This window comes from Mesoplodon bidens, assembly GCF_964165515.1.
Source record: "Mesoplodon bidens genome assembly, chromosome: 8".
In the NCBI taxonomy this organism is placed as follows: Eukaryota; Metazoa; Chordata; class Mammalia; order Artiodactyla; family Ziphiidae; genus Mesoplodon; species Mesoplodon bidens.
In genome coordinates this window covers 70,123,541-70,150,375 of record NC_138165.1, presented here as the reverse complement: position 1 = coordinate 70,150,375, position 26,835 = coordinate 70,123,541, and the positions used below count along the sequence as shown (strand labels likewise).

General features: G+C 42.5%; 1 protein-coding gene across 4 annotated transcripts in view; it reads right to left on the bottom strand.

Annotated features, from left to right (window-relative positions):
• Positions 1-26,835, bottom strand: part of MYO1B (myosin IB) — a 184,967-nt gene that overhangs the window by 111,659 nt on the left and 46,473 nt on the right. For all 4 annotated transcript variants that reach the window (XM_081242322.1, XM_081242323.1, XM_081242321.1 and 1 more), the window contains exon 3: positions 21,200-21,315. In XM_081242322.1, coding sequence (XP_081098448.1) covers positions 21,200-21,315 — 116 coding nt within the window. The remainder of the gene's footprint in view (positions 1-21,199; positions 21,316-26,835) is intronic.

Sequence of the window (26,835 nt, the reverse complement as noted above, 5' to 3'; positions counted from 1 at the left end):
CATTCTAAATTCACAAATCTAGAGAAACCTTCAGTGTGCAAGCAGACAGACACAGGTTTACCAGAATAAAAAGACTACAGTTTAAAAATTACAGCAACACTGAGTCAAAAGAAACCTCAAAAGGCTATTGCCCCACCTCATGTTATGGAAATAGGAACTCTGAATGCATGACTGTTGGCATGGATTCTGTATCTATTCATTCCTAATTCTATGCTTTCTCCTGACCCATCACCCAATCACCTCAAAACTCCCCGCCTCTTCTGAAAAACTCCAATATTCTTCTCCTTCCTTGCCAATTCCAAAAGGACTCTTTCCTTACATGCTTTTTTGGAGGTACTGAAAAAAGGCATGTGCTTATGAAAATGTACAGTTCCATTCACTACAATCTCTGGAGTAAATTAACCAAATCTTGGTCACCAGCAACTCAAAAAGAGTTCATAAAACTTACTTCTTCTTGAGAGTTACCTCTATAAAGAGAATTGGAAAATATCTGCCTTCTTTTCCATGCAAATAAGACTTTGCAGGTACATCTCCATGCTGATAAAGCAGAATTTCTGTCACAAGTGCCCAGCTGACAATAAGTTGGAAAAGGGCAAAACCAGGCTTTAAATCTAGATATGTTAACTAATCTTCAATTTCTCTAATTTAGACTGTGACCTCAGAAACTCTAAAGAATAAAATGGCCCCGACTACCTAGTTATTCTAGACAACTGAAGCAAACCGGTTATTCATTAACATTAAAAAAACATTTTTAATGAATTTTTTCCTAAAATACATCACACATTTCTTAAACAGGAGGATCATATACTCATAGGGTTTTAGAGTTGAAAGGAACCCTAGAGTTGAAAGGATCATATACTCATAGGGTTTTAGAGTTGAAAGGAACCTTAGAATTAAATATTTTCCATTCACAAATTCTTTGCTGGCATTCACAACTCAAAACCACCACCAATAAATCTGTTGACAGCACAAATTTACCTGTGAAAATTTAGCTGTAATATTATCATTATTACATTCACATCTCATACTTGAATAACTTTACTGTTTTCTATTCTCTATTATGAATACTTAAAGAAGGTGGTTCCTGGGCTTCCCTGGCGGCGCACTGGTTGAGAGTCCACCTGCCGATGCAGGGGACACGGGTTCGTACCCTGGTCCGGGAGGATCCCACATGCCGCGGAGCGGCTGGGCCCGTGAGCCATGGCTGCTGAGCCTGCGCGTCTGGAGCCTGTGCTCCGCAACGGGAGAGGCCACAGCAGTGAGAGGCCCGCGTACCGAGGAAAAAAAGAAGGTGGTTCCTAAATTTTAAAAATTATATCACACCATTTGAAAATTCCCCCCGCTTTTTTTTTCAGAAGTCACTAAATATCAAGCTAAGATATCCAAGCAAAGTCCTTACAGTCTGGCTTCATCTTCTGATATGAATTCCTAGAACATCAGAAATTTCTGAACATGTGATTAAAGGTTTATCTAATCTATTTAACTGATATTACAGACTGTTAAATATGTGCCAGCCACTGTTCTAGGCACTGGGAATACAGAAGTGAACGTGGACCTGACCTCCTGTGGGTGAGGTGGAGGGGAAGGCAGGCACTAAAAAAAATAAGTAAAGTATAATGTGCTGGAAGTTGGTAAAAGAGAGAAATAAAGCGAGGGAGGGATGGCGAATGCTGAGACAGGGCAGAAAAGGGGAGCAGGATGAAATTGTTAGAAAGGATAACAATGGAAGGACCTGCTAAGAAGGTGGCATGTGAGCAAAAACTTGAAAGAGATGAGGAAGGAGAACTTGTGGAGACAGACAGACAGACACACACACACACACACACACACAGATTGTGGGGGCTGAGGCACTCCAAGCAGAGAGAAGAGTAGAAAACCCCCAATATGCAAGTGTGCATCTAGTTTAACGGTTAAGCAGAATCCTATTTTAACTATATGATAGTTTAATGTTCTATTTAATTCATCAAAGAGTTGATTGACAATGATTTTGTGTGTGTGTGTGTGTGTTAGTTTCTGCTTTATAACAAAGTGAATCAGTTATACATATCCATATGTTCCCATATCTCTTGCGTCTCCCTCCCCCCACCCTCCCTATCCCACCCCTCTAGGTGGTCACAAAGCACCAAGCTGATCTCCCTGTGCTATGCGGCTGCTTCCCACTAGCTATCTATTTTACGTTTGGTAGTGTATATATGTCCATGCCTCTCTCTCACTTCGTCCCAGCTTACCCTTCCCCTTCCCCATATCCTCAAGTCCATGCTCTAGTAGGTCTGTGTCTTTATTCCTGTCTTACCCCTAGGTTCTTCATGACATTTTTTTCCCTTAAATTCCATATATATGTGTTAGCATACGGTATTTGTCTTTCTCTTTCTGACTTACTGACAATGATTTTTAATCATACCTTTGGGTACATCAACCTACAAATATTACCAGTGACAATGAGCAAGACACTTGATTTGGTACTCTTACACCATTCAAAGAAAATAGAAAACTTAGTGTATTCCCAAAAGGAGATACAGTGCTGTATGAGAAAAAAGATAAATACACATTCGAAGATAATTAGCTATTTAATAAATGCATAGATATGTATAAACTGGAACTTGCTTTTTATATCCAATGAAACTGTTTACCAAAAAACAAGTACATTTTTCCAGATTAAGAGGATGCAAGAAAAGTATGTAAAGGATATACTGTAAGCATTTCTGCAAAGTACTTGATCATGGCCAAAATTAACAAGAGAATGACTGGTATAAGTTGGAAGTAAAATTAAAAAGTAATATATCATCTACATTATATAAGATAAAAATACAGAGTGACATTATTTATTGGGAGTGAAGGGTTATTTTTGGTTTTCCCACCGTGAAAATGAGTGTTATAGCTTTAAAATGAAAATGTATCGGTCAGAAGTAATATTAATATTCTTCTGCAGTCATCTCTAAAATTTTAATATTTCTTCACCTTCCCTCTTTGACTGAATTCATATTTGGAAAAAGAATTTAACTAACATTGTCCTTAAACACAACTTAAACTTCTCAGTGTAAGGGAAACTGATTCTTATTCATTCATTCTCAGAAGAGTTGAATCCAAAAATATTAACATTGCACTGGTTTAAGTTTCAAAGCTGGTTAAAACCATTTTGCCACAATTCCCAGTAGATGAATATGTGAATTAATATAGATGAGATCAGCATCTAATTTTCTAAAACTCTCAATAACCATATTGGTTCCAAGAAAATTGGTAATATAGGAATTGGACCAAAGACAGATCTACTGACATAAACTATTAAAGCATTTAGATAATATTCACATATTAACTACTTCTGTGAACAACTGCAATGAAATGTGACACTATTAAAAACCTTTGTTCATAATAAACCAATAAGCCACTAGTCTCTGCCGATTAGCAGCATGAGAAAAAAAAAAGGAATAACAACAGAAACATGAAAAATGAATGAACAGTTTTACTTTTATAGTTTAAAATGTATTCAAATAAGATTCAAATGGAAATGTGAAAATGCACGGTGATTACAGTCATTACAAGGAAAAAATATTTGAAAGTGCTTTAAGAAGACTTATTTTCTTTCTAAATTATACTACTGAACTCATGTTTCAATTCATACAGAAGCTTGCTTTACATGGTAACCCATGAGTTGAATTATCAAACAGTAACAACCCTAATGAAATGAACAGATGATCCTAGTAAACAGGAGGCCATGCCACATGTTGACTAAATCCCATTCCATTTTCCCCTTCCTGGGTGCATTTCCCAGCTTCCTTTGCAGGAGGCTGGGCCCATGTGACTGCACACCAGCCAATGAGGAAGAGCTGACTATGCTCTCTCTTCACCTCCCACAGCAACCTTAAAAGCCATGTGTTCCAGCTGCTACAACTACAGCTTGAATATGAGTCACCACTTAGAGGACAGACTCTGAGGAACACCATCTGACCCCCATCAGACTGCACAGTCAGTGACAAGCCAACCTTCAGTGTGTTGTGTCTTGAGCTGTGAAGCCTTGTTGTCCAAGCATAGCCTACCTTATTCTAATACATCCCTGATATTCCCTAACTAGATGTCAAGCATACTTAGACTATTGCCTTGAGTTTTATTTTGGACAGGTAGAAAATCTGTTAACAACCAGCAGAAACTAGCTGAAGCCTAAAAATAAATACTTCCTGAGTCCCTAACATGTCCCTAACACTAGGTCTCCAAAGTGAGGTGTGTGCATCTCAGGGTATGCCCACGATGAGCCACTGGAATATGGATATAAAATATTATAACTTCTACTTACAGATCTTTATCATTTTTTAAAGTTCCTGTTCTTGTGGATGTTTTATAATGTACACAATACATTAGGATGGTATGACTTGAGGTTAACTATAGATAAACAAACATACTGGATGGATTTTAAGACCAATGATCTTGAGGCAAGAAAATAATTATAATTGCATAGTCCCTGCTCAAAAGATGCTTCCTCTTGTCCAACCCTTAAATAGGAAACAATTAATGAAATATATAAGGTAGTATGCAACAAAGTCCATACAACCGTGACATAATGCATGCTATGGAAAATACGTGTTAGGACTACCAAGTGGCATTTTTGGGAAGAGGCTTCAAAATGCAGGTGTGCCCTGGATGCATCTTGAAAGATGAGTAGGATTTGAATACGTGGAGAAGAGTGAAGTGAGTGTAACAATACAAGACCAGGGTGCCTGGAAAGAAGAAGAAATGAAGGCAACAGTGGGATAGGCAAGAAGAGGCCAAGAGAAGGAGAGCTTACAACTAACTCATCCCTAGCCACAAATTTATTCAAACTCACCTCTCTATTTTCACAGTCAAAATTTTCTCTTAGGACTGATTTTTTTTTTTTTTTTTTTTTTTTTTGGCGGTACGCGGGCCTCTCACTGTTGTGGCCTCTCCCGTTGTGGAGCACAGGCTCCGGACGCGCAAGCTCAGTGGCCATGGCTCACGGGCCCAGCCACTCCGTGGCATGTGGGATCTTCCCGGACCGGGGCACGAACCCGTGTCCCCTGCATCGGCAGGCAGACTCTCAACCACTGCACCACCAGGGAAGCCCTCTTAGGACTGATATTAATTTTCTAAGTTCTGTTCAAGATCAATGCCAGATATATGCAAACACCAAAGAAAAATCTTTAAATATAGAAAATGACAAAGATTTTCAAGTTCTAAGACTCATTTATGCGACCTTATCTATGCCTGCAAGACAAAGTACGGCACATACAGTCATAGATAGGATACTGTTATAATGACAATCATATTACATTATGAAAAGGAAGCAAATGTTCAAAGCATTATACACCATTTTCTATTTGTTTTAGGAGCAATGTCCAAGAAACACCCATACACATTTCCACACTTCCTCCTTCCTTATACCCATGTTCCAGGTAATGAGTAACCAGACAGCAATGACTCACCCATATTGCGTAATCTTAAATAGCTACATGGGTGCATTTTATAATTTATGTCCTAACAACTTTACACTTCAGTAACATTGTCTTTAATACATTTCTCTGATCATGGATGGGATTCTGCCATTTTTAACATCCTTGTTTTTATCCATAATGCTATTCACATGACAAAATTATGTATAAGCTTTTGCCATTTAGCAATGGCCAAGGCAATTATAAATATAGAGAAAAGCAGCAGCAACACTGTAGGACGGAATGTGAGGTAGGGTATAGGAGGGTGAGAATATGTCTTTTGAAAGTAATCAAAGCAGTGGCTTAAAAACTAGCAAGTCCTAAAGAAACATTCAAGAGCCCTTAGCAACCCACGCTTCATGAAAATATAGATGGTAAAGGTGGAAATGGACCCCTCCGGTGGCAGTCTAGGTCTTAAGTAGGCAACCCTAAGAGGATGCCTGCTTGTGTTTCCCAAAAATAAAGGTCCATGGTGCAAACCAGCCCAATCTTCCCTCCGTCCAGGTGCTTTCTAACGTTGTGCTGTTGAAGTGGACTAAAGGACAAAGATTAGTAGAAAATGTACACATTCTAGCTTATTCCTCTACTGCTAACTTCTTGTGAAATTAGACTAAACCATCTATTACGTTATGTTTCTAACGTAATCGGGCATATTCTTTTCAGACCTCAAGCTGACAGCCCACGCATTCAGACAATGAACACAAATATCCCAAGGGGAGGGTTCCGTATCCAAAGGGGGGCACATCCTCCGCGTAAGTCAATGACGAGTGAGAATCAGGACTGCTGTGTATCAACTGTTCTTCCTCCTGAACATTATGATTCATCACCAATAGCAACTAGAGGTTTGGTCATAAAACATAATGAACTAACATCTGTTTATACTTACAAAATTCATTTCAACATTCAGTCATCTACCACTCATTCATTAAAACACTGCATTTATACACGTACACACTTAGGCCTATTTAACAAGTCTGAATTTTTTTTTCCAGTTGGTGACTGAAAGTGCAAGATGGCAATTTTTCCCGACGCATAAGCTTGTAATTTTAAGTAATGTCCTCATCCCAAACTCTCCTCCTATTACTTTAGAATAAACATAATCCTTCAATCCTCCCAATGATTAAAGTAGACTGGTATTTGAAAGTTTTATTTAAAAAAAAAAAGTCCTACATGTAGCTACCATCTCAACTCAAATAACTTTTACTTTCCTCAAATACCTTCCTATCATCCTGGTTCACTGTGCCTTAGCCAAACTGGTCCATCCTTTGCTTTATCTTCTATGTAGATCATTATTACACTCTACAGTGGCCAGCTATTTCTAGAATTCCTTCTTGAAGACTCAGCATAGGTGGCACCTTCAGAATCTCTGAACCCACCAATTTTTTTTTCTTTTTCTTTTTTTTTTTTTTTTGCGGTACACGGGCCTCTCACTGTTGTGGCCTCTCCCGTTGTGGAGCACAGGCTCCAGACATGCAGGCTCAGCGGCCATGGCTCATGGGCCCAGCCGCCCCGTGGCATGTGGGATCTTCCCGGACCGGGGCACGAACCTGTGTCCCCTGCATCGGCAGGCGGACTCTCAACCATTGCGCCACCAGGGAAGTCCTACCCACCAATGTTTTGTGCTTCCACCTTATTCCCTGTCATTGCAAGAACACTATTATATTAAAATGACCTACTTATGTAGCCATTCCCCTCTCCTCCCAACTAGCCTGAGACTCGTGAAGACAGAGACCACATGTATCTTCTATACACAGTTTCTAACGAAGAGCAGGCTCCCCATATTCATTAATTCAGTCACTCACTCAACAAATACTTATGGAGTAGCTGCTACAGGACAGACATTATTCTAATTGCCATGGATTCTAATTGCTATGTGAAATAACAAAGCCCCTGTTCTCCTAAAGATGACATTCAAATATAGGAGACAAATAATAAAGACACAACAAACACCTAGTGAAATGTCAGATGATAAACGAATAAAAGTCAAGTAGTCTAAGGGGACAGTGAACGGCTGGGGCAGGGGTTGCTATTTTAGGTATTTTAGGTAATCAGTGACGATTAAGGCGTTCCCTAACTGAAGTGGGAGAACAAACAAGTTGGTCTCTTGAAGGGGAGAGAGTGACGCAGAGCGGGTGGCGTGTGAGAGGAGCAGTGAGGAACCAGCGTGGCTGCAGCAAGGGGACGGGAAGTTCACAAGTGCAGTCAGGTGGCCAGTGCCCACGTCGAGTGAGCTCTGCAGGTCATGCACGAGCCACTGCAGGCTTCCAAAGCAAAGAAAAACAATCCAATGGGCATCTTTACGAAAGAGGACTTTAGCCCGCAGCCACCACATTTTGGGAGAAAAGATGGCCGGGGGATCGAGGTGTGGGAGAAGGTGACAACGGGAGAGTTGAAACAGAAAGATCCGTTAGGAGGCTACCACAGTAATCTAAGTGAAAAAGGACGGCAGCTCAGACGAGCACGGTGGCAGTGGTGGCGAGACTGGGATATGTACAGGCAGCACCAACAAGACCTGATAGTGGATTGAATGTGGGGTGGGAGAGAAAAGGAAGAAAAGGCTTGTGGTGTGAGTAGCTGAAGGATGGTACTGCCACTGCCCGAGAAGAGAGAAAGGATGGGGATGGGGTGCCCTCCAGTCTGAAGCATGCGAAGTTCCAGGTGCCTCTTGGACACCCCAGGAGATACCGAAGGGTTGAATGTAGCTGAGTCACCAGGAGCTCAGGGGTGAGGTCCAGCTGGAGACCTAAATCTGGGGGCATCAGGACATATTTAAAGCCCAAATGGGCTCATCTAAGTGCCTACAGAGGAGAAGGAAAAGGCCCCAAAGCCAAACCCTTGGACATACCAGCATTCAGAGGTAGAGAGGAAGAGGCACATCCAGCCTTCCACCCAGGAGATGGAACAGCCAGTGTGCTGGAGGAAAACAGGAAAATGTGGAGGCCAGAAAGTCAAATTTTAAAAAGGGTTTCAGGAAGGAATTGGTCACACTGTCAAATATTACTGATAATTAAAGAAAGAAGAAGATTCAAAATTGACTATTGGAGTTGACAACATGGAGGTCATAGATGATCTTGAAAAGAACAGTTTTCATGGAGAAGAGAGATAAAAGTCTGACTAGAGTGAATTTAATAAAGAAAAGAAGGGCTTCCCTGGTGGCGCAGTGGTTGAGAGTCCGCCTGCCGATGCAGGGGACACGGGTTCGTGCCCCGGTCTGGGAAGATCCCACATGCCGCGGAGCAGCTGGGCCCGTGAGCCATGGCTGTTGAGCCTGTGCGTCCGGAGCCTGTGCTCCGCAACGGGAGAGGCCACAACAGTGAGAGGCCCATGTAACGCAAAAAAAAAAAAAAAGAAAAGAAGATAAACTGGAGACAAGTATATGCAACTTTTTCAAAAAGTAATAAAGGGAATCGAACAGTGTGATAGCTAGGTGACATGGAATCAAGAGAAATATTATAGCATGTACATTGGTGGAAACGGAAGAGGGAGAAGAAAAAGTTGAAAATACAGTGGAGAGGGGAAATAATCACAGAGTAATGTCCTCAAGGGTATAAGAGGGGCTGGATGGGGTCCAGGGCCCACATCGAGGGGGTGCCTGAGAGGGGACTGGACAGCTGAGTCTTTATAACATTCAATGTTTACGGAACTGAACTACCCTTAAGATATTTCTTATAAAAAGAAGGCCCAGGGGCTTCCCTGGTGGTGCAGTGGTTGAGAGTCCGCCTGCTGATGCAGGGGACACGGGTTCGTGCCCCGGTCCAGAAGGATCCCACATGCCGCGGAGCTGCTGGGCCCATGAGCCATGGCCGCTGAGCCTGCATGTCCGGAGCCTGTGCTCCGCAACGGGAGAGGCCACAGCAGTGAGAGGCCCACATACCATATAAAAAAAAAAAAGAAGGCCCACTAATTCAGGTTTCTAGAACACCATACAGAAACTCCGACATTAACCTGGCTTCAGGAAGCTAACACTCAAGTATTTCAGGACAAGCTTACTATGCTTCTTAAGAAGGATGTATCCATTCGTGCATGCATATCTGTGGTACAATAAGAAATATATTTCGTCTGTGTCTCTGGTTCCCGGCACAGAGCTCCTAAAACCCTTGGAATTTCCTGAGTAACAGGACTGTCTTTTGTTATTCATAACAAGCCCCTTCTGCCCACACCTGAGTTTACACTAATGAAGTGACTCATGGTGGGACCCCTAAGTAGCTTCAGGCTGGGGACTGGTCACCAGAAAGACCAAACACATGATGAGATGGGGGTTACTTTCAGCTCCACCTCTCCAGCTCCAGGAAGGGGATGGGGGCTGCAGATCGGGTTATAAAGACTCTTCAACAAGGAGATTCCGGAGCTTCTGGGTTGAAGGCACTGATGTGCTGGGAAGCTGGCCTGCCCAGAGAGGGCAAGGAAACTCTGCACCCCTCTTCCCCTATACTCTGTCCTATGTATCTCTTCCATTTGGCTGTTCCTGAGTTGCATCCTTTACAATAAACCAGTAAATATAAATGTTTTCCTGAGTTCTGTGAGTCATTCCAGCGAAGTACTGAACCTGAGGGGGTAGTGGAAACCCCCCAATTTGTAGTCAGCTGGGTAGAAGTGTGGGTGGCCTGGGCACTTCATTTTTCACTGGCATCTGAAATGGGGGCTGTCTTGTGGGGCTGAGCCGTTGACCTCTGGGACCTGCAATAACTCTGGGTAGTTAGCACCAGAATTGAATTGTATCGTTAGACACCCAGCTGGCGTCGGAGAATTGGTATTGGAAATAACCGTACCTTTGGCATCAGAAAACACACAACATCTGCTCTTGGGCCACAGGGGAATAAAACAAACAGGTGATAAGGGACTATGGGAACTGATGAGAGCAGTGAATGTCTCAATGCTGAAATTTCAAGCCATCACGTTTAAGGAGTAAGAAAATAAGACTACAAAACTGCACTCTCGGGGCTTCCCTGGTGGCGCAGTGGTTGAGAGTCCGCCTGCCGATTCAGGGGACACGGGTTCGTGCCCCGGCCCGGGAAGATCCCACATGCCGTGGAGCGGCTGGGCCCGTGAGCCATGGCCGCTGAGCCTGTGCGTCCGGAGCTTGTGCTCCGCAACGGGAGAGGCCACAACAGTGAGAGGCCCGCGTACCACAAAAAAAAAAAAAAAAAAACTGCACTCTCTTAAAAATATACACAGCTAACCACAGACCCAAAAAGCAGAAAACATGGGAGAGGGGAGTTCACACACAGCAAAAGCGGGTCTATTTGCTTCCCAAATCATAAGCACCTGAGGAGAAAGATCAAAGCAACGTAGAGCCAAGGAGTTGAGGCATAAACAACTGAACACAGAACAAATAATTACCTTAAAAATAAAACAGCTACATGGTAAAGTCATACACTAATGAGGGATTATTCAAATTTTACTTAAAACCATTCAGAAGCACATTTATAAAAGAGAAATGCTCAGTGACTGAGCATGAGTGCAAAGGAGCCAATACTGGAAATGTAGGTCTACACACGTTCTCCTCCCTAAGTTCAGACAAGCCACTCTGTCCCCATGCTTGGATCAGGGAACACGAAGGCGCCAGGGAGGAAGCCCCCTACTCCATGTTCACGCCAACCCCCAGTGCCCACCGCTGCTTTACAAGGCCGTCTCCAGACTAGTTCAGCTTTTCGGGAATTGCTTGGCATCCACACCCCCAGCTCAGCCAGGAGTCATGACTGGCCTCTGAGCCTCCCTCCTGCCCCCCTCACTCTTCAGCCACTCCCACTGGGTTCTGTGGGTTTGCCTCTGAAATGTCCCCCCATTTCCAGATGAGACTCTGCCCTCTTCCCTTCTAGTCTAGATTATTGCCAAAGCCAACCAGATCCCTAAGTTTTACTGTCCTTGAGTTCCTCTTCCCCTGGGGCTCCAGAACAGTTCAAATCTCAAGGCTGATCTTATCTCTCCTTCTGTCTGCTTAAAATTGCAAATCCTTAGCACACAAGCCATTTGTGACCCAGAACTGCTCTTCCTCTTCTGCCATATATCCCCCTTCCCAGCTTGCATCCCGCGTTCCAGCCTCTGGGAACCACAGGAATTGAGATCACGGACGGGCCATGTCATATCTCGGGGTCTCCCCTTCAGTTCTTGGCACGCGCTGTCCCTTTGGCCCAGAACACTCCTCCCTCCGCACTTCACACGGCTCGCCCCCTCACCCCCCAGGACACGACTGCAGTATCACCATCTCAGTGAGGCATCCCTGGCCACCCTATTTCAAATGGTACACCGTGGAACCCTCACCTCACACAGTCCTTCTGTGCACTTGTCACCATCTACAACACCATTTAGTTTATTTCCTTCTCTGGTTTATGGTCTCTCCCCCTGCTAGGATGTAAGCTCAAAAGGGCCAAGATATTTGCCCAGTACCTGCACTCATGCCCGGCACTTGACAGGCACTCAAATAACAACTGCTGAATCACTGGATCAACACTATTCCCCCCGCTGGGAAAATTATCTCCTGGGCCTAAATCCTATTCCTTATCTATGTGGCAAGTTCATCCTTCAAGACTCCCACTGTCCCATCCCCCAGCTCCTCAGGCAGGGCTGAACACCCTCTCCCTGGCACACCCACAGCACCCTATCCACGGGGACCACACTCAGACACCTGTGAGGACAGGGGGCACTACTGATAATTATGCTGATACAACAGGAGTGACGGACTGTCCAGGGCAGGCCTGAACACATGGTCACTCTGATCTCCCACCTTTTTCACGGCAGTTCTCTCTCTCCTCTAGTTATTTGCTCACTGGTCTGTTTCCCACACTAGGCTGTGAATCTTTAGGGATGAATAATTTTTGTATCCCCAACACCTCACACATACTGTAGATGCTTAATAATGTTGATCGAATGAAATGAACAATCACTTCTGCTCAGGGGTTTGGATCCCTGAGACAGGCTGGAGCGGGTGGAAAGTACACCTAGACAGTGGGCACAGCAGCAAGCCCCCTTCCTGGGGCTGGTCCTCCAGGGCCTGCTTCCCTTGCACAGATTTCTGTCACATGACAGCCCCAGTGCCCACTCTTGGTTCCCCAGTCTCCCAAGGATGGGCCCCCTAAGTGCCTTACTGCGCTCTGTTTCTATTACTCCTGGCTTTGCTGATTTCCCCAGACTGGATCAGGACCAGTATTTGCCGGCCCCTGTTTAGACAAACTCCCACACAGTCCCCTTCGACCCACCCACCCGGTCCTACTGCCACACAAGTCCCAGCACCAGACCACAGCAGTGAGTCTTATTTCAACAACAAAGGGGGCACCCCTCCCCGAACACACCCCCTCTAGACAGCACTCCTCACGTGGGTTCCAAGTGCAGATGAAGTGTTAGGCTAACGCTTTTCAGGGCTGAGGTCTCAGGGCCACTCCTTTGGATGAAATGGATCTCTTCCAGGAGGCTGTAGCATTTCTCAGGGCCTGTGAAAGTCCTGTAACATTCTGGCAGGAAGCAACCTATCTTGTCAAGAATCCATTTTTTCCCTTTAATATTATACACCAATGAAATAATCATGTATTCTGGTATGAACGTGTGCTCGGCTTTATGAATTGCCTTTTCAAAATAAACTTTCAAGTCTGAGATGTGCATTTTCTGAGAAGTGATAAAAATTCTAATTAGGGATCTAGAAATTAGGATTCTGAGACTTCTCAGACACACAAAAACACTTTTCATTGATAAATGTATTCTTCTATCACAATGATTTTCACGGTAAAAACATTATGGTAGTATAGAACCAAACTTCCAACTTTAAAAGTTCACAATCTGAAAGAGAAATTAGCTGAGGTCCCTTTCTGCCAAGAGTATATATTCTGAAAGACAGTTTTGAAAATAACTCCCATAAAGCAACAGACTGAGAATAAAAGTTTGAGAGTTAAAGGCAGGAAGTTCAGTTCACGGAGCTTCGTAAAATCTGATTCAGTGCGAAGCCCAGACGACGTGTCTCTCAGCATGGACCCAGCCTCAGGAAGCTTCAATTTAACACCTATTCTTCACTACCACATTGCATCACACTGCTAACAGGAATCAATCTCTCTATATCAAGAAGTCTTCTCATCCACATTTGTCCAGAATCCAACAAGTATCTGCCAAGACAGCAAATATGGTGACTGCTTATCCTGACCCATGACAGTCATGCAGAAAGGGAAAGGGGCAATTTGAACTCTTTTTGAGATGGTGGCATTCCACATGAGATGTTAACTTAAGGTATCCCAACTAAAGAGTAAGACGGAGCTCAGATTCCCCCCTGCACAAGTTACTCATGTGGATTAGAGATGTACACAGATGCAGACCCTTCCAGATCACAACCTATGGGCTACTGACTTAAACTACCTGAGAGAACGTGGCTTAGAGGTGCTTTATAAGAATACTATTTAAATTCATTTTGTTTTTCACAAAAGCTTCCCTCCCTTTGCTCTACCCTTTTCCCCCCTAACCAACGGTCTGAACAATCTTGGTTTCTGTATACTTAAGTTTGAGGATTGTCTCCCTCACAAAGACAGGAATTTTATCTGCTTTGTTCAACTGCTGTATGTCAGTGCCTAAAAGAGAGTCTGGCATATGTTAAGTTCTCAATAAACATTTGCTCAGTAAATGAGTAACTTTCCTAAAGCAAAAAGTAGAAAGAATGCTAGATGGGAAAGCATAAAACCCTTTTTTGCAAGTGGTTTTCTGGGAGGGACTGAATCAAAGGGAGGCTCCACTATTCCAAAAAGGAAATGAGGGAAATAATACAAAAGCCTCAGTGACATCACATCAACACACAAACACACACACACACACAAACACACACACTCCTTCTCACTTTCCTTGAAAAAGTACTTTAACACCCAGTTGTACAAGCAACCTCTATGAGAATTCAGAATCTAGCTGTCATAAAAGTTCTCAAGACAAATAAAATTGTACTCACAGAATTTCAACTCCACTATAGAGGAAAATTCTGATAACAAGAAAAGGGACAACACCTGGGGCTTCTGCCCTAAACCCTTATCCTAAGCTCTGGACACCCAACCACAGCATTGGCACATTTTGAGATATAGTCAGAAATGTTTTTTATAACATGTATCTGGTTCACCCTGAATGGAGTAAAATAACACGATTAACAAGGACTCAAAACACACAAGCTTTCTAGCAATGTCATTCTCTGGGCACTAGTATCTGGTCCTGCAAGATCAACTGTCATAAAATTAGGGGTCGGAGGTTCCCTAGAGACAGGGGGCTCACATCTGGACAACTGACAGGAACATATTCCAAATCCTCCCATTAATCACTTGTCCATTTTTAGGTGAGAGTAGCCAGACATTTTTCAAGGCCTTAAGACATTTTTCTCAGTTTTTAGAATTTGTTGCAAGGCTTTTCATTTACTGAAATGGAAAGACAGCTTGCTTCAAATAGTGCTTGTAATGCCTACATAATATGGCCACCACACCATGGCTCAATCTGGGAAGGACACATTTCAGCTCACTCCTGGGTCGTGACTACCGGGAAGCATTGGTGGTGGGGCCCTTTTCCTTTTGGCGGCGCGTTCCCTTCGCTAGACACTGCATATAATTAGGTGGTAAGTGCACTGCATCAGAAATAAATTGAACTGAACACTCAGTGTTGAAAAGCACTATAATACTTTTTTTTTTTTAAATAAATGTATTTGTTTTTATTTTTGGTTGTGTTGGGTCTTCGTTGCTGTGCATGGGCTTTCTCTAGTTGTGGTGAACAGGGGCTACTCTTTGTTTTCTCATTACGGTGGCTTCTCTTGTTGCAGAGCTCGGGCTCTAGGCTCATGGGCTTCAGTAGTTGCAGCACGCTGGCTCAGCAGCTGTGGCTCATGGCCTCTAGAGCTCAGGTTCAGTAGTTGTGGCGCACGGGCTTAGTCGCTCCGCGGCATGTGGGATCCCCCCGGACCAGGGCCCGAACCCGTGTCCCCTGCACCGGCAGGCGGACTCCCAACCACTGCGCCACCAGGGAAGCCCGCACTATAATACTTGAGTCTACGTTTTTATAAAAATGAAAAAAAAAATCTCATTACACTGCATGAAGTTTTGAATAAACCCGGCAAAGAGCATGCCAAGAATAATTTGATTTCCTTGAATTGTCAGAGATGAGATAGTACAAGTAAAATGTAATGAAAGGTTCTTTAAGACCTCTTTTGTTCTCTTGTTATTGAGCTCTTAAGAGAAAAGCACTGAAAGCACCCCAGAGATGCACAGGATAAAGTTCCTGGTCTAGAGAAGCTTCTATCTCATTAAAGACGATGACACTGGAACACAATTAACCACAGTAAGAAAGGTGGTGTGCCAGATCACACGAGTGGCTCTGAGAACTCAGAGGCAGGACAAGTCACTGGTGGGTTAGTCTGGAGCTGATCGAGCCTTTAAGACCGAACCTAGGAGACAGGCAGGATGCTAAGAGTAGAGTTGGGGTATCAGGTGGGAGAGGCAGAGAGGAAAAGACACGGAAAGCGGCGACTCAAAAGGCGGTTGCATGAGGGCATGAAGTGGTGTCTGGGCGGGCGAGGAGGGCGAAGGCTGGGCTGCCCAGAGCCTGAACAGTAAGCCAGGGAACGTGGACTTCACTCAAATAGTAACGGGGAGCCCAGGAGGGTTTCCGGGAATAGCATGATCTGGTTTTAGGAAGATCCATCTGAGGGTGATAAACTCTATCTAGTGCTGCAAGGTGAAAAGACCCAAGGGAAGGCCAGTGGATGTGGTAACTAAAATATCAGAAGGTGTTTGTCACCGTGCTACTCTGAGTGGAGGGAGAGTGAACAGTTCAGTCACCTCCCTTATCTCTCTCCCCTATCATTCTTTCCCATCCCTGACGTTTGGCCTCTGAGGCAGGGCTCCACTGAACGCAGTTACTGAGTGGTCTGAAATGTACTAAGTCCTCAATGGGATATTTAAGAAAAATTCCTTATGTGCAAAATATTTTAAAATCATGCTGGAAAGACACAGCTGACACAATTAGAAAGGTAAACAGTATCATCTATGCTGCCCAGCAGGGCCCTCATTTCTCTGGGCAAGCCACGCAGTGTTATCACGCTCAAGGTGTAGCTCCAAACATACAGAGGATAGGAATCCAGGGAAGAGAAGAGGTATGACAACAGAGAACCATTTCTGAAAAGGAACATAGATAAGAAGCCACTGTTTATCTTCATTTGATTCATTTATACATTTCTGCTCTCTGAGTCACGTACTTAAGTAGAATGTAAATATGTTTCAATTGCCTGAAATTTAAAGAAAGATAATTTCTGGACAACTTCAAAAACACATGAGTTATGAGGGAAATATCTGGATGGTTTTGCAGACTAACAGTGAACAACAGGTCAAATGAAATTCCAAGTGTAATCTGGGGCAAATTAATCAGCAATTTTCAAGGTACTTGGTTTGAGCAGCTGCTTAAGTTCTTTTTTTTTTAACATCTTTATTGGAGTATAATTGCTTTACAATGGTGTGTTAGTTTCCGCTTTAGAACAAAGTGAATCAGTTATACATATACATATGTTCCCATATCTCCTCCCTCTTGCGTCTCCCTCCCACCCTCCCTATCCCACCCCTCCAGGCGGTCACAAAGCACCGAGCTGATCTCCCTGTGCTATGCGGCTGCTTCCCACTAGCTATCTATTTTACGGTTGGTAGTGTATTATGTCCATGCCACTCTCTCACTTCGTCCCAGCTTACCCTTCCCCCTCCCCATATCCTCAAGTCCATTCTCTAATAGGTCTGTGTCTTTATTCCCGTCTTACCCCTAGGTTCTTCATGACCTTCTTTTTTTTTTCCTTAGATTCCATACATGTGTTAGCATACGGTATTTGTTTTTCTCTTTCTGACTTACTTCACTCTGTATGACAGACTCTAGGTCCATCTACCTCACTACAAATAACTCAATTTCGTTTCTTTTTATGGCTGAGTAATATTCTATTGTATATATGTGCCACATCTTCTTTATCAATTCATCTGATGATGGACACTTAGGTTGCTTCCATCTCCTGGCTATTGTAAATAGAGCTGCAATGAACATTTTGGTACATGACTCTTTTTGAATTATGGTTTTCTCAGGGTATATGCCCAGTAGTGGGATTGCTGGGTCATATGGTAGTTCTGTTTGTAGTTTTTTAAGGAACCTCCATACTGTTCTCCATAGTGGCTGTATCAATTCACATTCCCACCAGCAGTGCAAGAGTGTTCCCTTTTCTCCACACCCTCTCCAGCATTTATTGTTTCTAGATTTTTTGATGATGGCCATTCTGACTAGTGTGAGATGACATCTCATTGTAGTTTTGATTTGCATTTCTCTAATGATTAATGATGTTGAGCATTCTTTCATGGGTTTGTTGGCAATCTGTATATCTTCTTTGGAGAAATGTCTATTTAGGTCTTCTGCCCATTTTTGGATTGGGTTGTTTTTTTTGTTATTGAGCTGCATGAGCTGCTTGTAAATTTTGGAAATTAATCCTTTGTCAGTTGCTTTTAAGTTCTTTTTAATTCAAATTGGAACCAAATTCTTGAAGAGTTATGATTAGAATGCATCAAAAGCTTGAAGTCATCTTATCCTATTATATCAAAAAGATCCTATGAGAGAAGGTCAGGTTGGGTTTTAGTAGGGAACCTAGCTAGCACTGACCCTGTTTCAGATGCTGTCAAAGATCGACACTCACAAAGAATAATGCAGGAAAATGCATTAAAGGAAGTGGAAATGTCCCACTGTGGAGGACAAAGTGGTAAGGAAGAGCCTGTTAAGATGTCGGAAATGTGTCCCACATATCTCATTATTAGATTAATTATTATATTTATCACTGTTAATAGCAGCAGCTGTCCATAACGACAGATTCCCTGCTAAGCACTCTACTTATATCAGATAATTATATCTTCTAAATATCTACTAGATAGTTATCCCTCACAAAAATCCTATGAGTTAATAATTATTTTCCCGGGCTTCCCTGGTGGCGCGGTGGTTGAGAGTCCGCCTGCCGATGCAGGGGACACGGGTTCGTGCCCCAGTCCGGGAAGATCCCACATGCCGCGGAGCGGCTGGGCCCGTGAGCCATGGCCGCTGAGCCTGCGCGTCCGGAGCCTGTGCTCCGCAACCGGAGAGGCCACAACAGTGAGAGGCCCGCGTACCGCACACACACACACACACACAAAAATAAATAATAATTATTATTATTATTATTTTCCCATTGTACACAACAAATTACTCAATTTCTGAGTTGAAGTTTTTTCAAGTAATTTGCTCAAGATGACACGGTTTGTAAATGGAAAAGCTGGGACTCAAACCAAGTCCTGTTCAATATATTTTGAACACTTACTTTCAGGTGCTAAGAATATTATGGTGAGCAAAAGCTGGCATGGCAGGTGAAGCTGACATGAATCAAATAATCCCATAAAGAAATGTTTAACTGTAACTGTGACAAGAGCAATAGATCTGACCTTGGCAAGGAGCGGGTGAGGGATGGACATTTCTTCCTTGAGGTCTAATGCAATCTAAGATCTAAAGGAAGAACAGGAGTTGCCTTGGGGAAAAGGGAGGGAAAAGCATTCCAGGCAGAAGGCACAGAATGTGCAAAGATGACATGGTGGGAAGGAGTGTGCTGAGGACTGAAAGAACAAAGTGAGGTGGGGAGGGAGCTGTGATATGAATCTAGGGAATTCAGATTTATTAGATGAGACTGTACCTTTCACCCCATGCACAATGTTTTATAGATCATGGTAAAAAGATTCTGTTTTTATCTTAAGCACATTGGAAATTTATTTTATTGCGGGTGTGGTTTTTTTCCCTTGGGGGGTAAGGGGTGAACTTGGGTAGCAGTGCTATGCAGCCTCTTACAGGAATCTTTCAGGAACAGGGATAAAAGTGGGTATTCCACAGCATGAATTTCTATGTTCTAGAATGGACATCTATTATATATCTAAACAACCCCAAAGTGGAGATTTAAGCTGCAAATGGAAGAATGGCATGTGGTCTCTGGAAGCAAACTGAGGCACAGCTAAGTTATCCTGGAGGGTCCAGGATGCAGGAACACAGGCAACCCAAAGGTAGCAGAATAAAACTGCACAGTAAGAGGCCATAAGAAGAAAACGGTGGAACTCATTTCCAGCTGAGAGGCACAGCAGATGACTGTTTTCACACCTCTGCTCCCGACCCACGAGCTTTGATAAATGACTTATTTCTCTGAGACAATTTCCCCATTTGTAATGGTACCTTCCTCACAGGATTATTTTGAGAATGAAGTGAGTTATAATATATGGAAAGTATGTAGAGAAGTACCTGCACATAGTAAGTATTCAATAAATACAAGCCATTACTGTTACTATTATCATTAATGCTATTATTGTAAAAGATCATAATTTGTAGTAAGCAGTTAAGGAAGGGAAAACATTTGTAAATGTATCTCTGAGACAACATGTTCTCAAACTTGCACATACATATGAATCACCTGGAAAGCTTGTGAAAAATGTAGATTTCTGGCTTGTTAGAGGTAAGGCCTAGGAAACTAGGTTTTTCATAAGCTCCTGGGGGATTCTGACATAGCTGATCTAAGCATTTCAGAGGCATGGCTTCAAGGCCTAGAATTTAAAATAAATATTAAGGCATCAAATAAGGTATTTCATTGCAGGGACTTTAACTATAGGGATAACTTTATCAAACAAATTTCAGATTTTTTTTTGAATTTTAGAATTTTATTTTTTTATACAGCAGATTCTTATTAGTTATCCATTTTATACATATTAGTGTATATATGTCAATCCCAATAGATTTTATTTTTGTTAAGGCAAAATGAAACAAGTTCACTTACAAAACCTACTTCTAGGAGAAAACTGAATAATCAGAATCCGCTTGATTGGTAAAATACTGTGTTTAATTTTTAATAACAATTTTTACAAATTATTTAAATCTTTAAATCTTTAAAATACTGTGTTTAATTTTTAATAACCATTTTTACAAATTATTTAAATCTTTAGTTCCAAACAGTCCAAAAATGTCACTGTATGCTCCACTATCAAAAGAAACTAAAATAAACATCTGGACAGTGGTATGTATATTCTTTAATTATTAGATTTATTTTCTAGCAAAAATAATAGAGCCCATCTTCAATCATACACAGAAAACTCTTTTCTGCTAGGACACAACTAAAACTCTGCAGATTCTTTCACTTTAGTTCAGGGTTTCTCAACCTCAGCACTGTGTAATTATTGTAGATTATTATTTACAGGAATTATTTACAATAACAAGTGACCTCAGAAAAATCAAACAAGTGACTAACTTCAGGGAGGGTGAAATCATTGGCTTAATGTACACATCTGGTGAACAATGTCCATGAAGATTATAAACTGAAGGGATTACTTATCCTTTTTCCTCAAAAACTATTACACAACCCAACACTTGGGCTCCTTCTTGACCCAACAAGAGCATGAAAATGCTGCTTGCGCTCTTTATAATAACAAACAATGCACATTCCTGTTTTATTTGAAAAAAATAATTAGCAGCAGCTGCTACTTACACAGAATTTTTAACAGAAGACACTTTACATACTGAACCCAAATATTTCAGAACTTAAAGAGCCTGAGGCCAAATGAAATATTCTGCCCTTTTTTTTTTTTAGTTTAAAATAAGGCATAACAATTAACTTCCACATTCCTTCATCTAATTTTTAAAAATGACTAAAACATTTTCCTGAGACTCAAAGGAAACAGCTGGACACATCTGTCAACTAGACAGCTCTGGAGTGAAAGAGAAACTTAATGCTTTAATAGCATACTTACATGTGCGGGCTCAGTTCATAAAAATTTCTGTTCCTGTAATCTTCCACTTTCTCTGGTGAATAAATGGGCAATGACCGGTATGGGTTAACAGATATAACCACACTTCCAATGTATGTCTGCAAAAGAAATAATAAAATATACCCATTTTAACATCTTATGTCTTAATGTTGCATGGTTTCGTCCTTTTAAAAACACTAGTTCTACTGCCTGACCATTCATTTTATACTTTTCAAGAATATTTCTAAAGACAGATGGTCAATAATGTTTATTCATTTTGCTGATAAATGGAGAGCACAGATTTATACATTGAAAATACCTTTCAAAATAAATCTCTAGATTAATTCATGACCCTGGATAAGAGTCCTCCAAAGCCCTGTCATACTTGCCAAAAATTCTGTCACCAACCACGGCTAATTGTGAGCAAGAGCTATGCCTTCCCCGATTCCGACTAGAACTGGTGTTTCCCTCTCTCATCTTTATCCTCCTATTTCAGTCTACAGTAACCCAGCATTCCACTCCCCATACCTATCCAATGGGGCCTTGACTTTGGCCCTGTCCTTACACAGCCTGTCCATCTCTACAATGGGCTCCGACCACATACAATTCAATATTAGAGTCACAGTTATCCCTTGGGTATTCAAACAAAATCATTTCATGTTATATCTAGGGGACTTTAATATCAGAATTTAAATGTACTTGCTGAAAGACAGTACATTTCATGTTGAATTTAAATTTAATGTAGAATTTAAATGTACTCTCAGAGGGATTAACGCTCCTATTTTAACAGACGGTAACGCTCTCACACTGCAAACCAGAACACCAGTTATCTTCCTTTCCATTTCGATCTTAAATTCCCGGCAGCAGGAGCAGTGTTGGTTTAGGTCATTTTGTACAAAGACTAGTGCAATGCCACAAGCAAAAGTCACTTAACTGTAACTCAGCTCAGCTCCATTTTTCCTTTCAGTTTCAACATTATAAAGATGGCTGGTGGGGGCGGGGGGAAGGGGGATGCTAACAAACATATGTCAGTGATAAAAAGTTTTTTTAATAAAAAGGTGAAAAAAAGAAAGGAAAGAAGAAAGAAAAAAGTCACTTCCCACTTCCCCGCCTTTCCAGGGTCATGCAACAAAAGGTGACATTTTTAGAGCAACACGTTTTTCCAGTATTGTCACCACTGGATTCAAGCAGATTGTCAGATCAAACAGAAGAGAAAAGAGAACAGTAGAAATGTTCTGATTTTTTTTTTCAAAACATGGGTCACAATTATTTTAATTATAAAAGACTTTTTTCCCCCAACCTGGAAAACTGAACAGGTCATTTTTATACCTATTTTCATCCTATAAGAATACAATCTTAGCAAGAGTACATAAGACTGCTGCTGTAAAGAAAAACTCTCAGCTCCCATGCAATTAGGGTTATCTATTTCTGACACCCTAGCACTAAGGACCCCACTAATCTGGCCTGACAAGCAACAGAGTCCAAGTGTCTTAACTTATTCCATTTAGATAAGACTCTTCCAAAAAGGTTTCTTCACAGTCCAACCCACCTGGGCAAGTAGATGGGAGATGCTAGAGACTGAATAACTGTCTGAACAGCTTATAACTAATAGACTAGAATTACTTAGATTGGTAGATATGAGAATACAATAATTGACTTATTCCTTTAATATCTGTTGATTGAAAGATCAGCCTTCTTTAGTAGAAAAGTACGTGAATCTCCCTTTTTAAGGTAGTTTCTTGAATACAAGAATTAAAATACATATTTGCTGTTAGCAGAGAAACCAGTTACCAAGTTGCTCTTTAAAACCAAATTTCACGGCGGCTGAATTCTTGATAAAAATCTGCCTGTGTGGCATTCTTGCATGAAGAACAAACTCAGCTGCCTCAAACCCAAAATCAAAAGCCACACCACTAAGTTTTAAATTTCACTTTGTTACTCGTGACTTTTTTTTTTTTTTTTTTTTTTTTGCGGTACGCGGGCCTCTCACTGTTGTGGCCTCTCCCGTTGCGGAGCACAGGCTCCGGACGCGCAGGCTCAGCGGCCATGGCTCACGGGCCCAGCCGCTCCGCGGCACGTGGGATCTTCCCGGACCAGGGCACGAACCCGTGTCCCCTGCATTGGCAGGTGGACTCTCAACCACTGTGCCACCAGGGAAGCCCACTTGTGACTTTTATACATACTGAATTGTGTGTGCTTTTCCCCCCAGCTGTTTTCCTATCACCTAGAACAGGGCTGGCCCATGAATAATGTCCCATAAATATTTAACTGAATGACTAATATGCACAGAATCCATTCATCACTAAGAACATGGATGGTACAAACCACTTTCACACAACTATTCTTCTGTTGAAATATAATACCGAGTACACTGCCATACAGTGCCTAATATTTTATTAAACCTATATGCCACGTGTAACCACCGAACAAACCCTTCAACTATATCCTTCCCGCCTCGGGTTCCCTGTCCGACTGTGGTAGACTGTTTGCAAAGATGGCTGGAACAATTCCTACCACCCCTTTATGCAAAACCTTTGAAATGTGACTCTGCCACTCCTTCTATCAAGAGACAGAGTTTATCCTCCACCCCGTCAATCTGGACTTGTCTATGTGACTGATTTGACCAAAGGGACATTATCAGATGAGATACAGCAGAGGCTTGAGAATTCATGTATTAGGATGTTGCCCCTCCCCCACCCTTATGACTGACGCTAGAAGCCATGATGCAAATGAACTTGAGCTAGACTGTTGGAGAGGTCACACAGAAAGACAAGGGCCTGAACTACACAGCCTGACAACCATCAGACACATGAGTGAGGCCATTCTAAACCATCCAGCCCCTGTTAGGCCACCAAATGCCTAAAGCCACATTCACGATCCCAGGTGGGACCAGCCGAAGTCATACCAACCTGAACTCAGCCTATAGTGCTATCCCAGAGAATTGTGTGCAAATAGATGGTCACTGTTTTATGCAGTTAACTGGGGGTGGGGGTTACACAGCGACAATTACCTTACTGATACACCAACACGGCTCAACAAGTAAGAAAAAGGGCCAAGCAGGACAAGCTTTATCAATCTGAATAAGCCAACAGTAAAGGAAACTGTGCTCTCCCTCTCCATTCCACTTTGTGTGTCAGATATGCATCCTCTAATCTTGAACTCCTAGTAGGTTTGTCCTGTACTGTGATACATGCCCTTGCTGTTTATGGGTTTCTTCCTTGAAGGTTCTATGTGCATTAATCAAAGATTTAAATAGTCCCACATCTGCCAGCAGAATAACTCAAATGTTCATAGTCACAAGCCTCCTTTCTCTGAGACACAGAAGATACTCCTGGGGCTTCCCTGGTGGCACAGTGGTTGAGAATCTGCCTGCTAATGCAGGGGACACGGGTTCGAGCCCTGGTCTGGGAGGATCCCACATGCCGCGGAGCAACTAGGCCCATGAGCCACAGCTACTGAGCCTGCGCATCTGGAGCCTGTGCTCCGCAACAAGAGAGGCCGTGATAAGTGAGAGGCCCGCGCACCGCGATGAAGAGTGGCCCCCGCTCGCCGCAACTAGAGAAAGCCCTTGCACGGAAACAAAGACCCAACACAGCAAAAATAAATTAATTAATTAATAAACTCCTACCCCCAACATCTTCTTTATAAAAAAAAGATACTCCTGGAAGCAGCTGATAGGCTGGGTGGAGTTTACAATCCTATTCCAGTTTTAGGCAGCTATCTACTCTACATTCAAGTAACTGCAATAACAAATTAAGCCTTCTTTCCAGGGAGCAGAACAATAGTGACCAGACAGTTCATTTTTACATCAATTAACATTTGGGCTTATAAATGATATACATTTGTCCCTCAGTATCCCTGGGGGATTGGTTCCAAGAGCACCTGCAGAGATGGACCAAAGTCCAAGGATGCTCAACCAAGGATGCCTTCTATAAAACAGCATAGTATTTGCATGTAATCTACACACATCCTCCCTCCCGTGTACTCTAAATCATCTCTAGACTACTTATAATACCTTATACAATGTAAATGCTATGTAAATAATTGTTGGCTCATGGCAAATTCAAGTTTTGCTTTCTGGAACTCTCTGGAATATTTACCATGAATATTTTTGATTTGTGGTTGATTGGATCTGTGGGTGAGGAACCCATAGACCAAGGGCTGACCGTACTTCATTATTTTTTTAACAAGAAACTGTATACAATTTAAAGTCAGTATTTTCTTATTGCATCATGCTCTAAAAAAGATCCTCAACTAAATCATTAAGTAACCACTGGAATAAAGAAGTTGGAGGTAAGACACAGTTTCTTAAACTTAAGTATGTGCATAAAAGAGCTGAGCATCACGTGTCCTTTTTATTCTGAATATACCAAGGAGAAAAAAAACCAAAAAACAAAAGAAAGCAAAGCACTGTAAACCTTTACAAAAGGGAGCAGCAAAGAGGATCCGCCACTGGCCCTCTAGAATTCCAGCCACTCACTCGACTGGAAATAAGAGGTAGGTATGTACTGGGTCCAGCACCAACGAGCTACTGCGGACTCGGATGGTGCCAGTGAGAGAGCCCACAAAAGGCCTCCAGCAGCTTAGCTCATTCCCACCAGACCACTTCTGGGCTGAGCTCACATTCCACCCGGTCCCTATGTCCCAAATGGCTCACAGAGCAACTCCTACTGGAATCCGGAGCCTGCTCTTCTATTAGGCTGATCACACCAGAAAGGACTCCTTTCTCATAACGGCAAAGACTACTCACCAATTAGGTTCTATCTACCTTCTCCAACAGAGACAAGTCTGGCTCTCATGACCCTCGGTGGATGGATGGATGGATGAGATCAATGTACTTATTTCCTCAGTGGAAACAACCTCCTAGCCATCCCGGCCATCCTAGTTCACAACCTCCATGCTCCAGGCCCCCAGCACCCCAAGTCCTGAAGCGTGCACACCACCCTGACAACAGAAGGCCACCTCCACTCTCACCACCCTGAGGAACCAGCCTCTGACATCTAGGAGGGGAAAGGGGAGGGGAGGGGAGGGAGGGGACAAGAAGAAGAGAAAAGGAAAAGGGAAGAGGGAAAGGAAAGGCTCCACCTTTCTACAAATGGCATAGTCAATTAACAAGTTTATCTTTCACTTCTCAAGCGCAGACATTAAACCAATAATGTACAAACACTCCTAAGTCAAAACAATCCCTGTCTTCATATTTCAGATATCTCTAGAACTCCAGAACAGATGCCTTGTGAATAACCAAATAATACTCGAGTGCTCCTACTGTGATTACAGTGAAAACTGAAGTCTTTTTTGGAGGATGGTCATCCAGCAACCGCCACTCTCCAGACCACAATCCAGAAGCCAGAGGAAAGGTCCCTTTCCTCTGATATATAACCCAAGGATCACGCATTTCATTCTATAAGAAAGTTCGTCCAGAACCCCATCCTCAGAGATTCTATTTCAATGGTTGGGAGAAGGGCCAGGCATCTGCATCTCGTACAGTCTCCCCAGAAAAAGAAACGTGTAACCAGAGTTAAAAACCACTGCTTGTGGCCTTCACCCTCAGGGCTCACAGGACCAGGTTTTATTTTCAAATGCAGCAACCATGCTAGTGTCGCTGTTGGCCTATCTTCTATTTTACCTTCCCCTTTAAA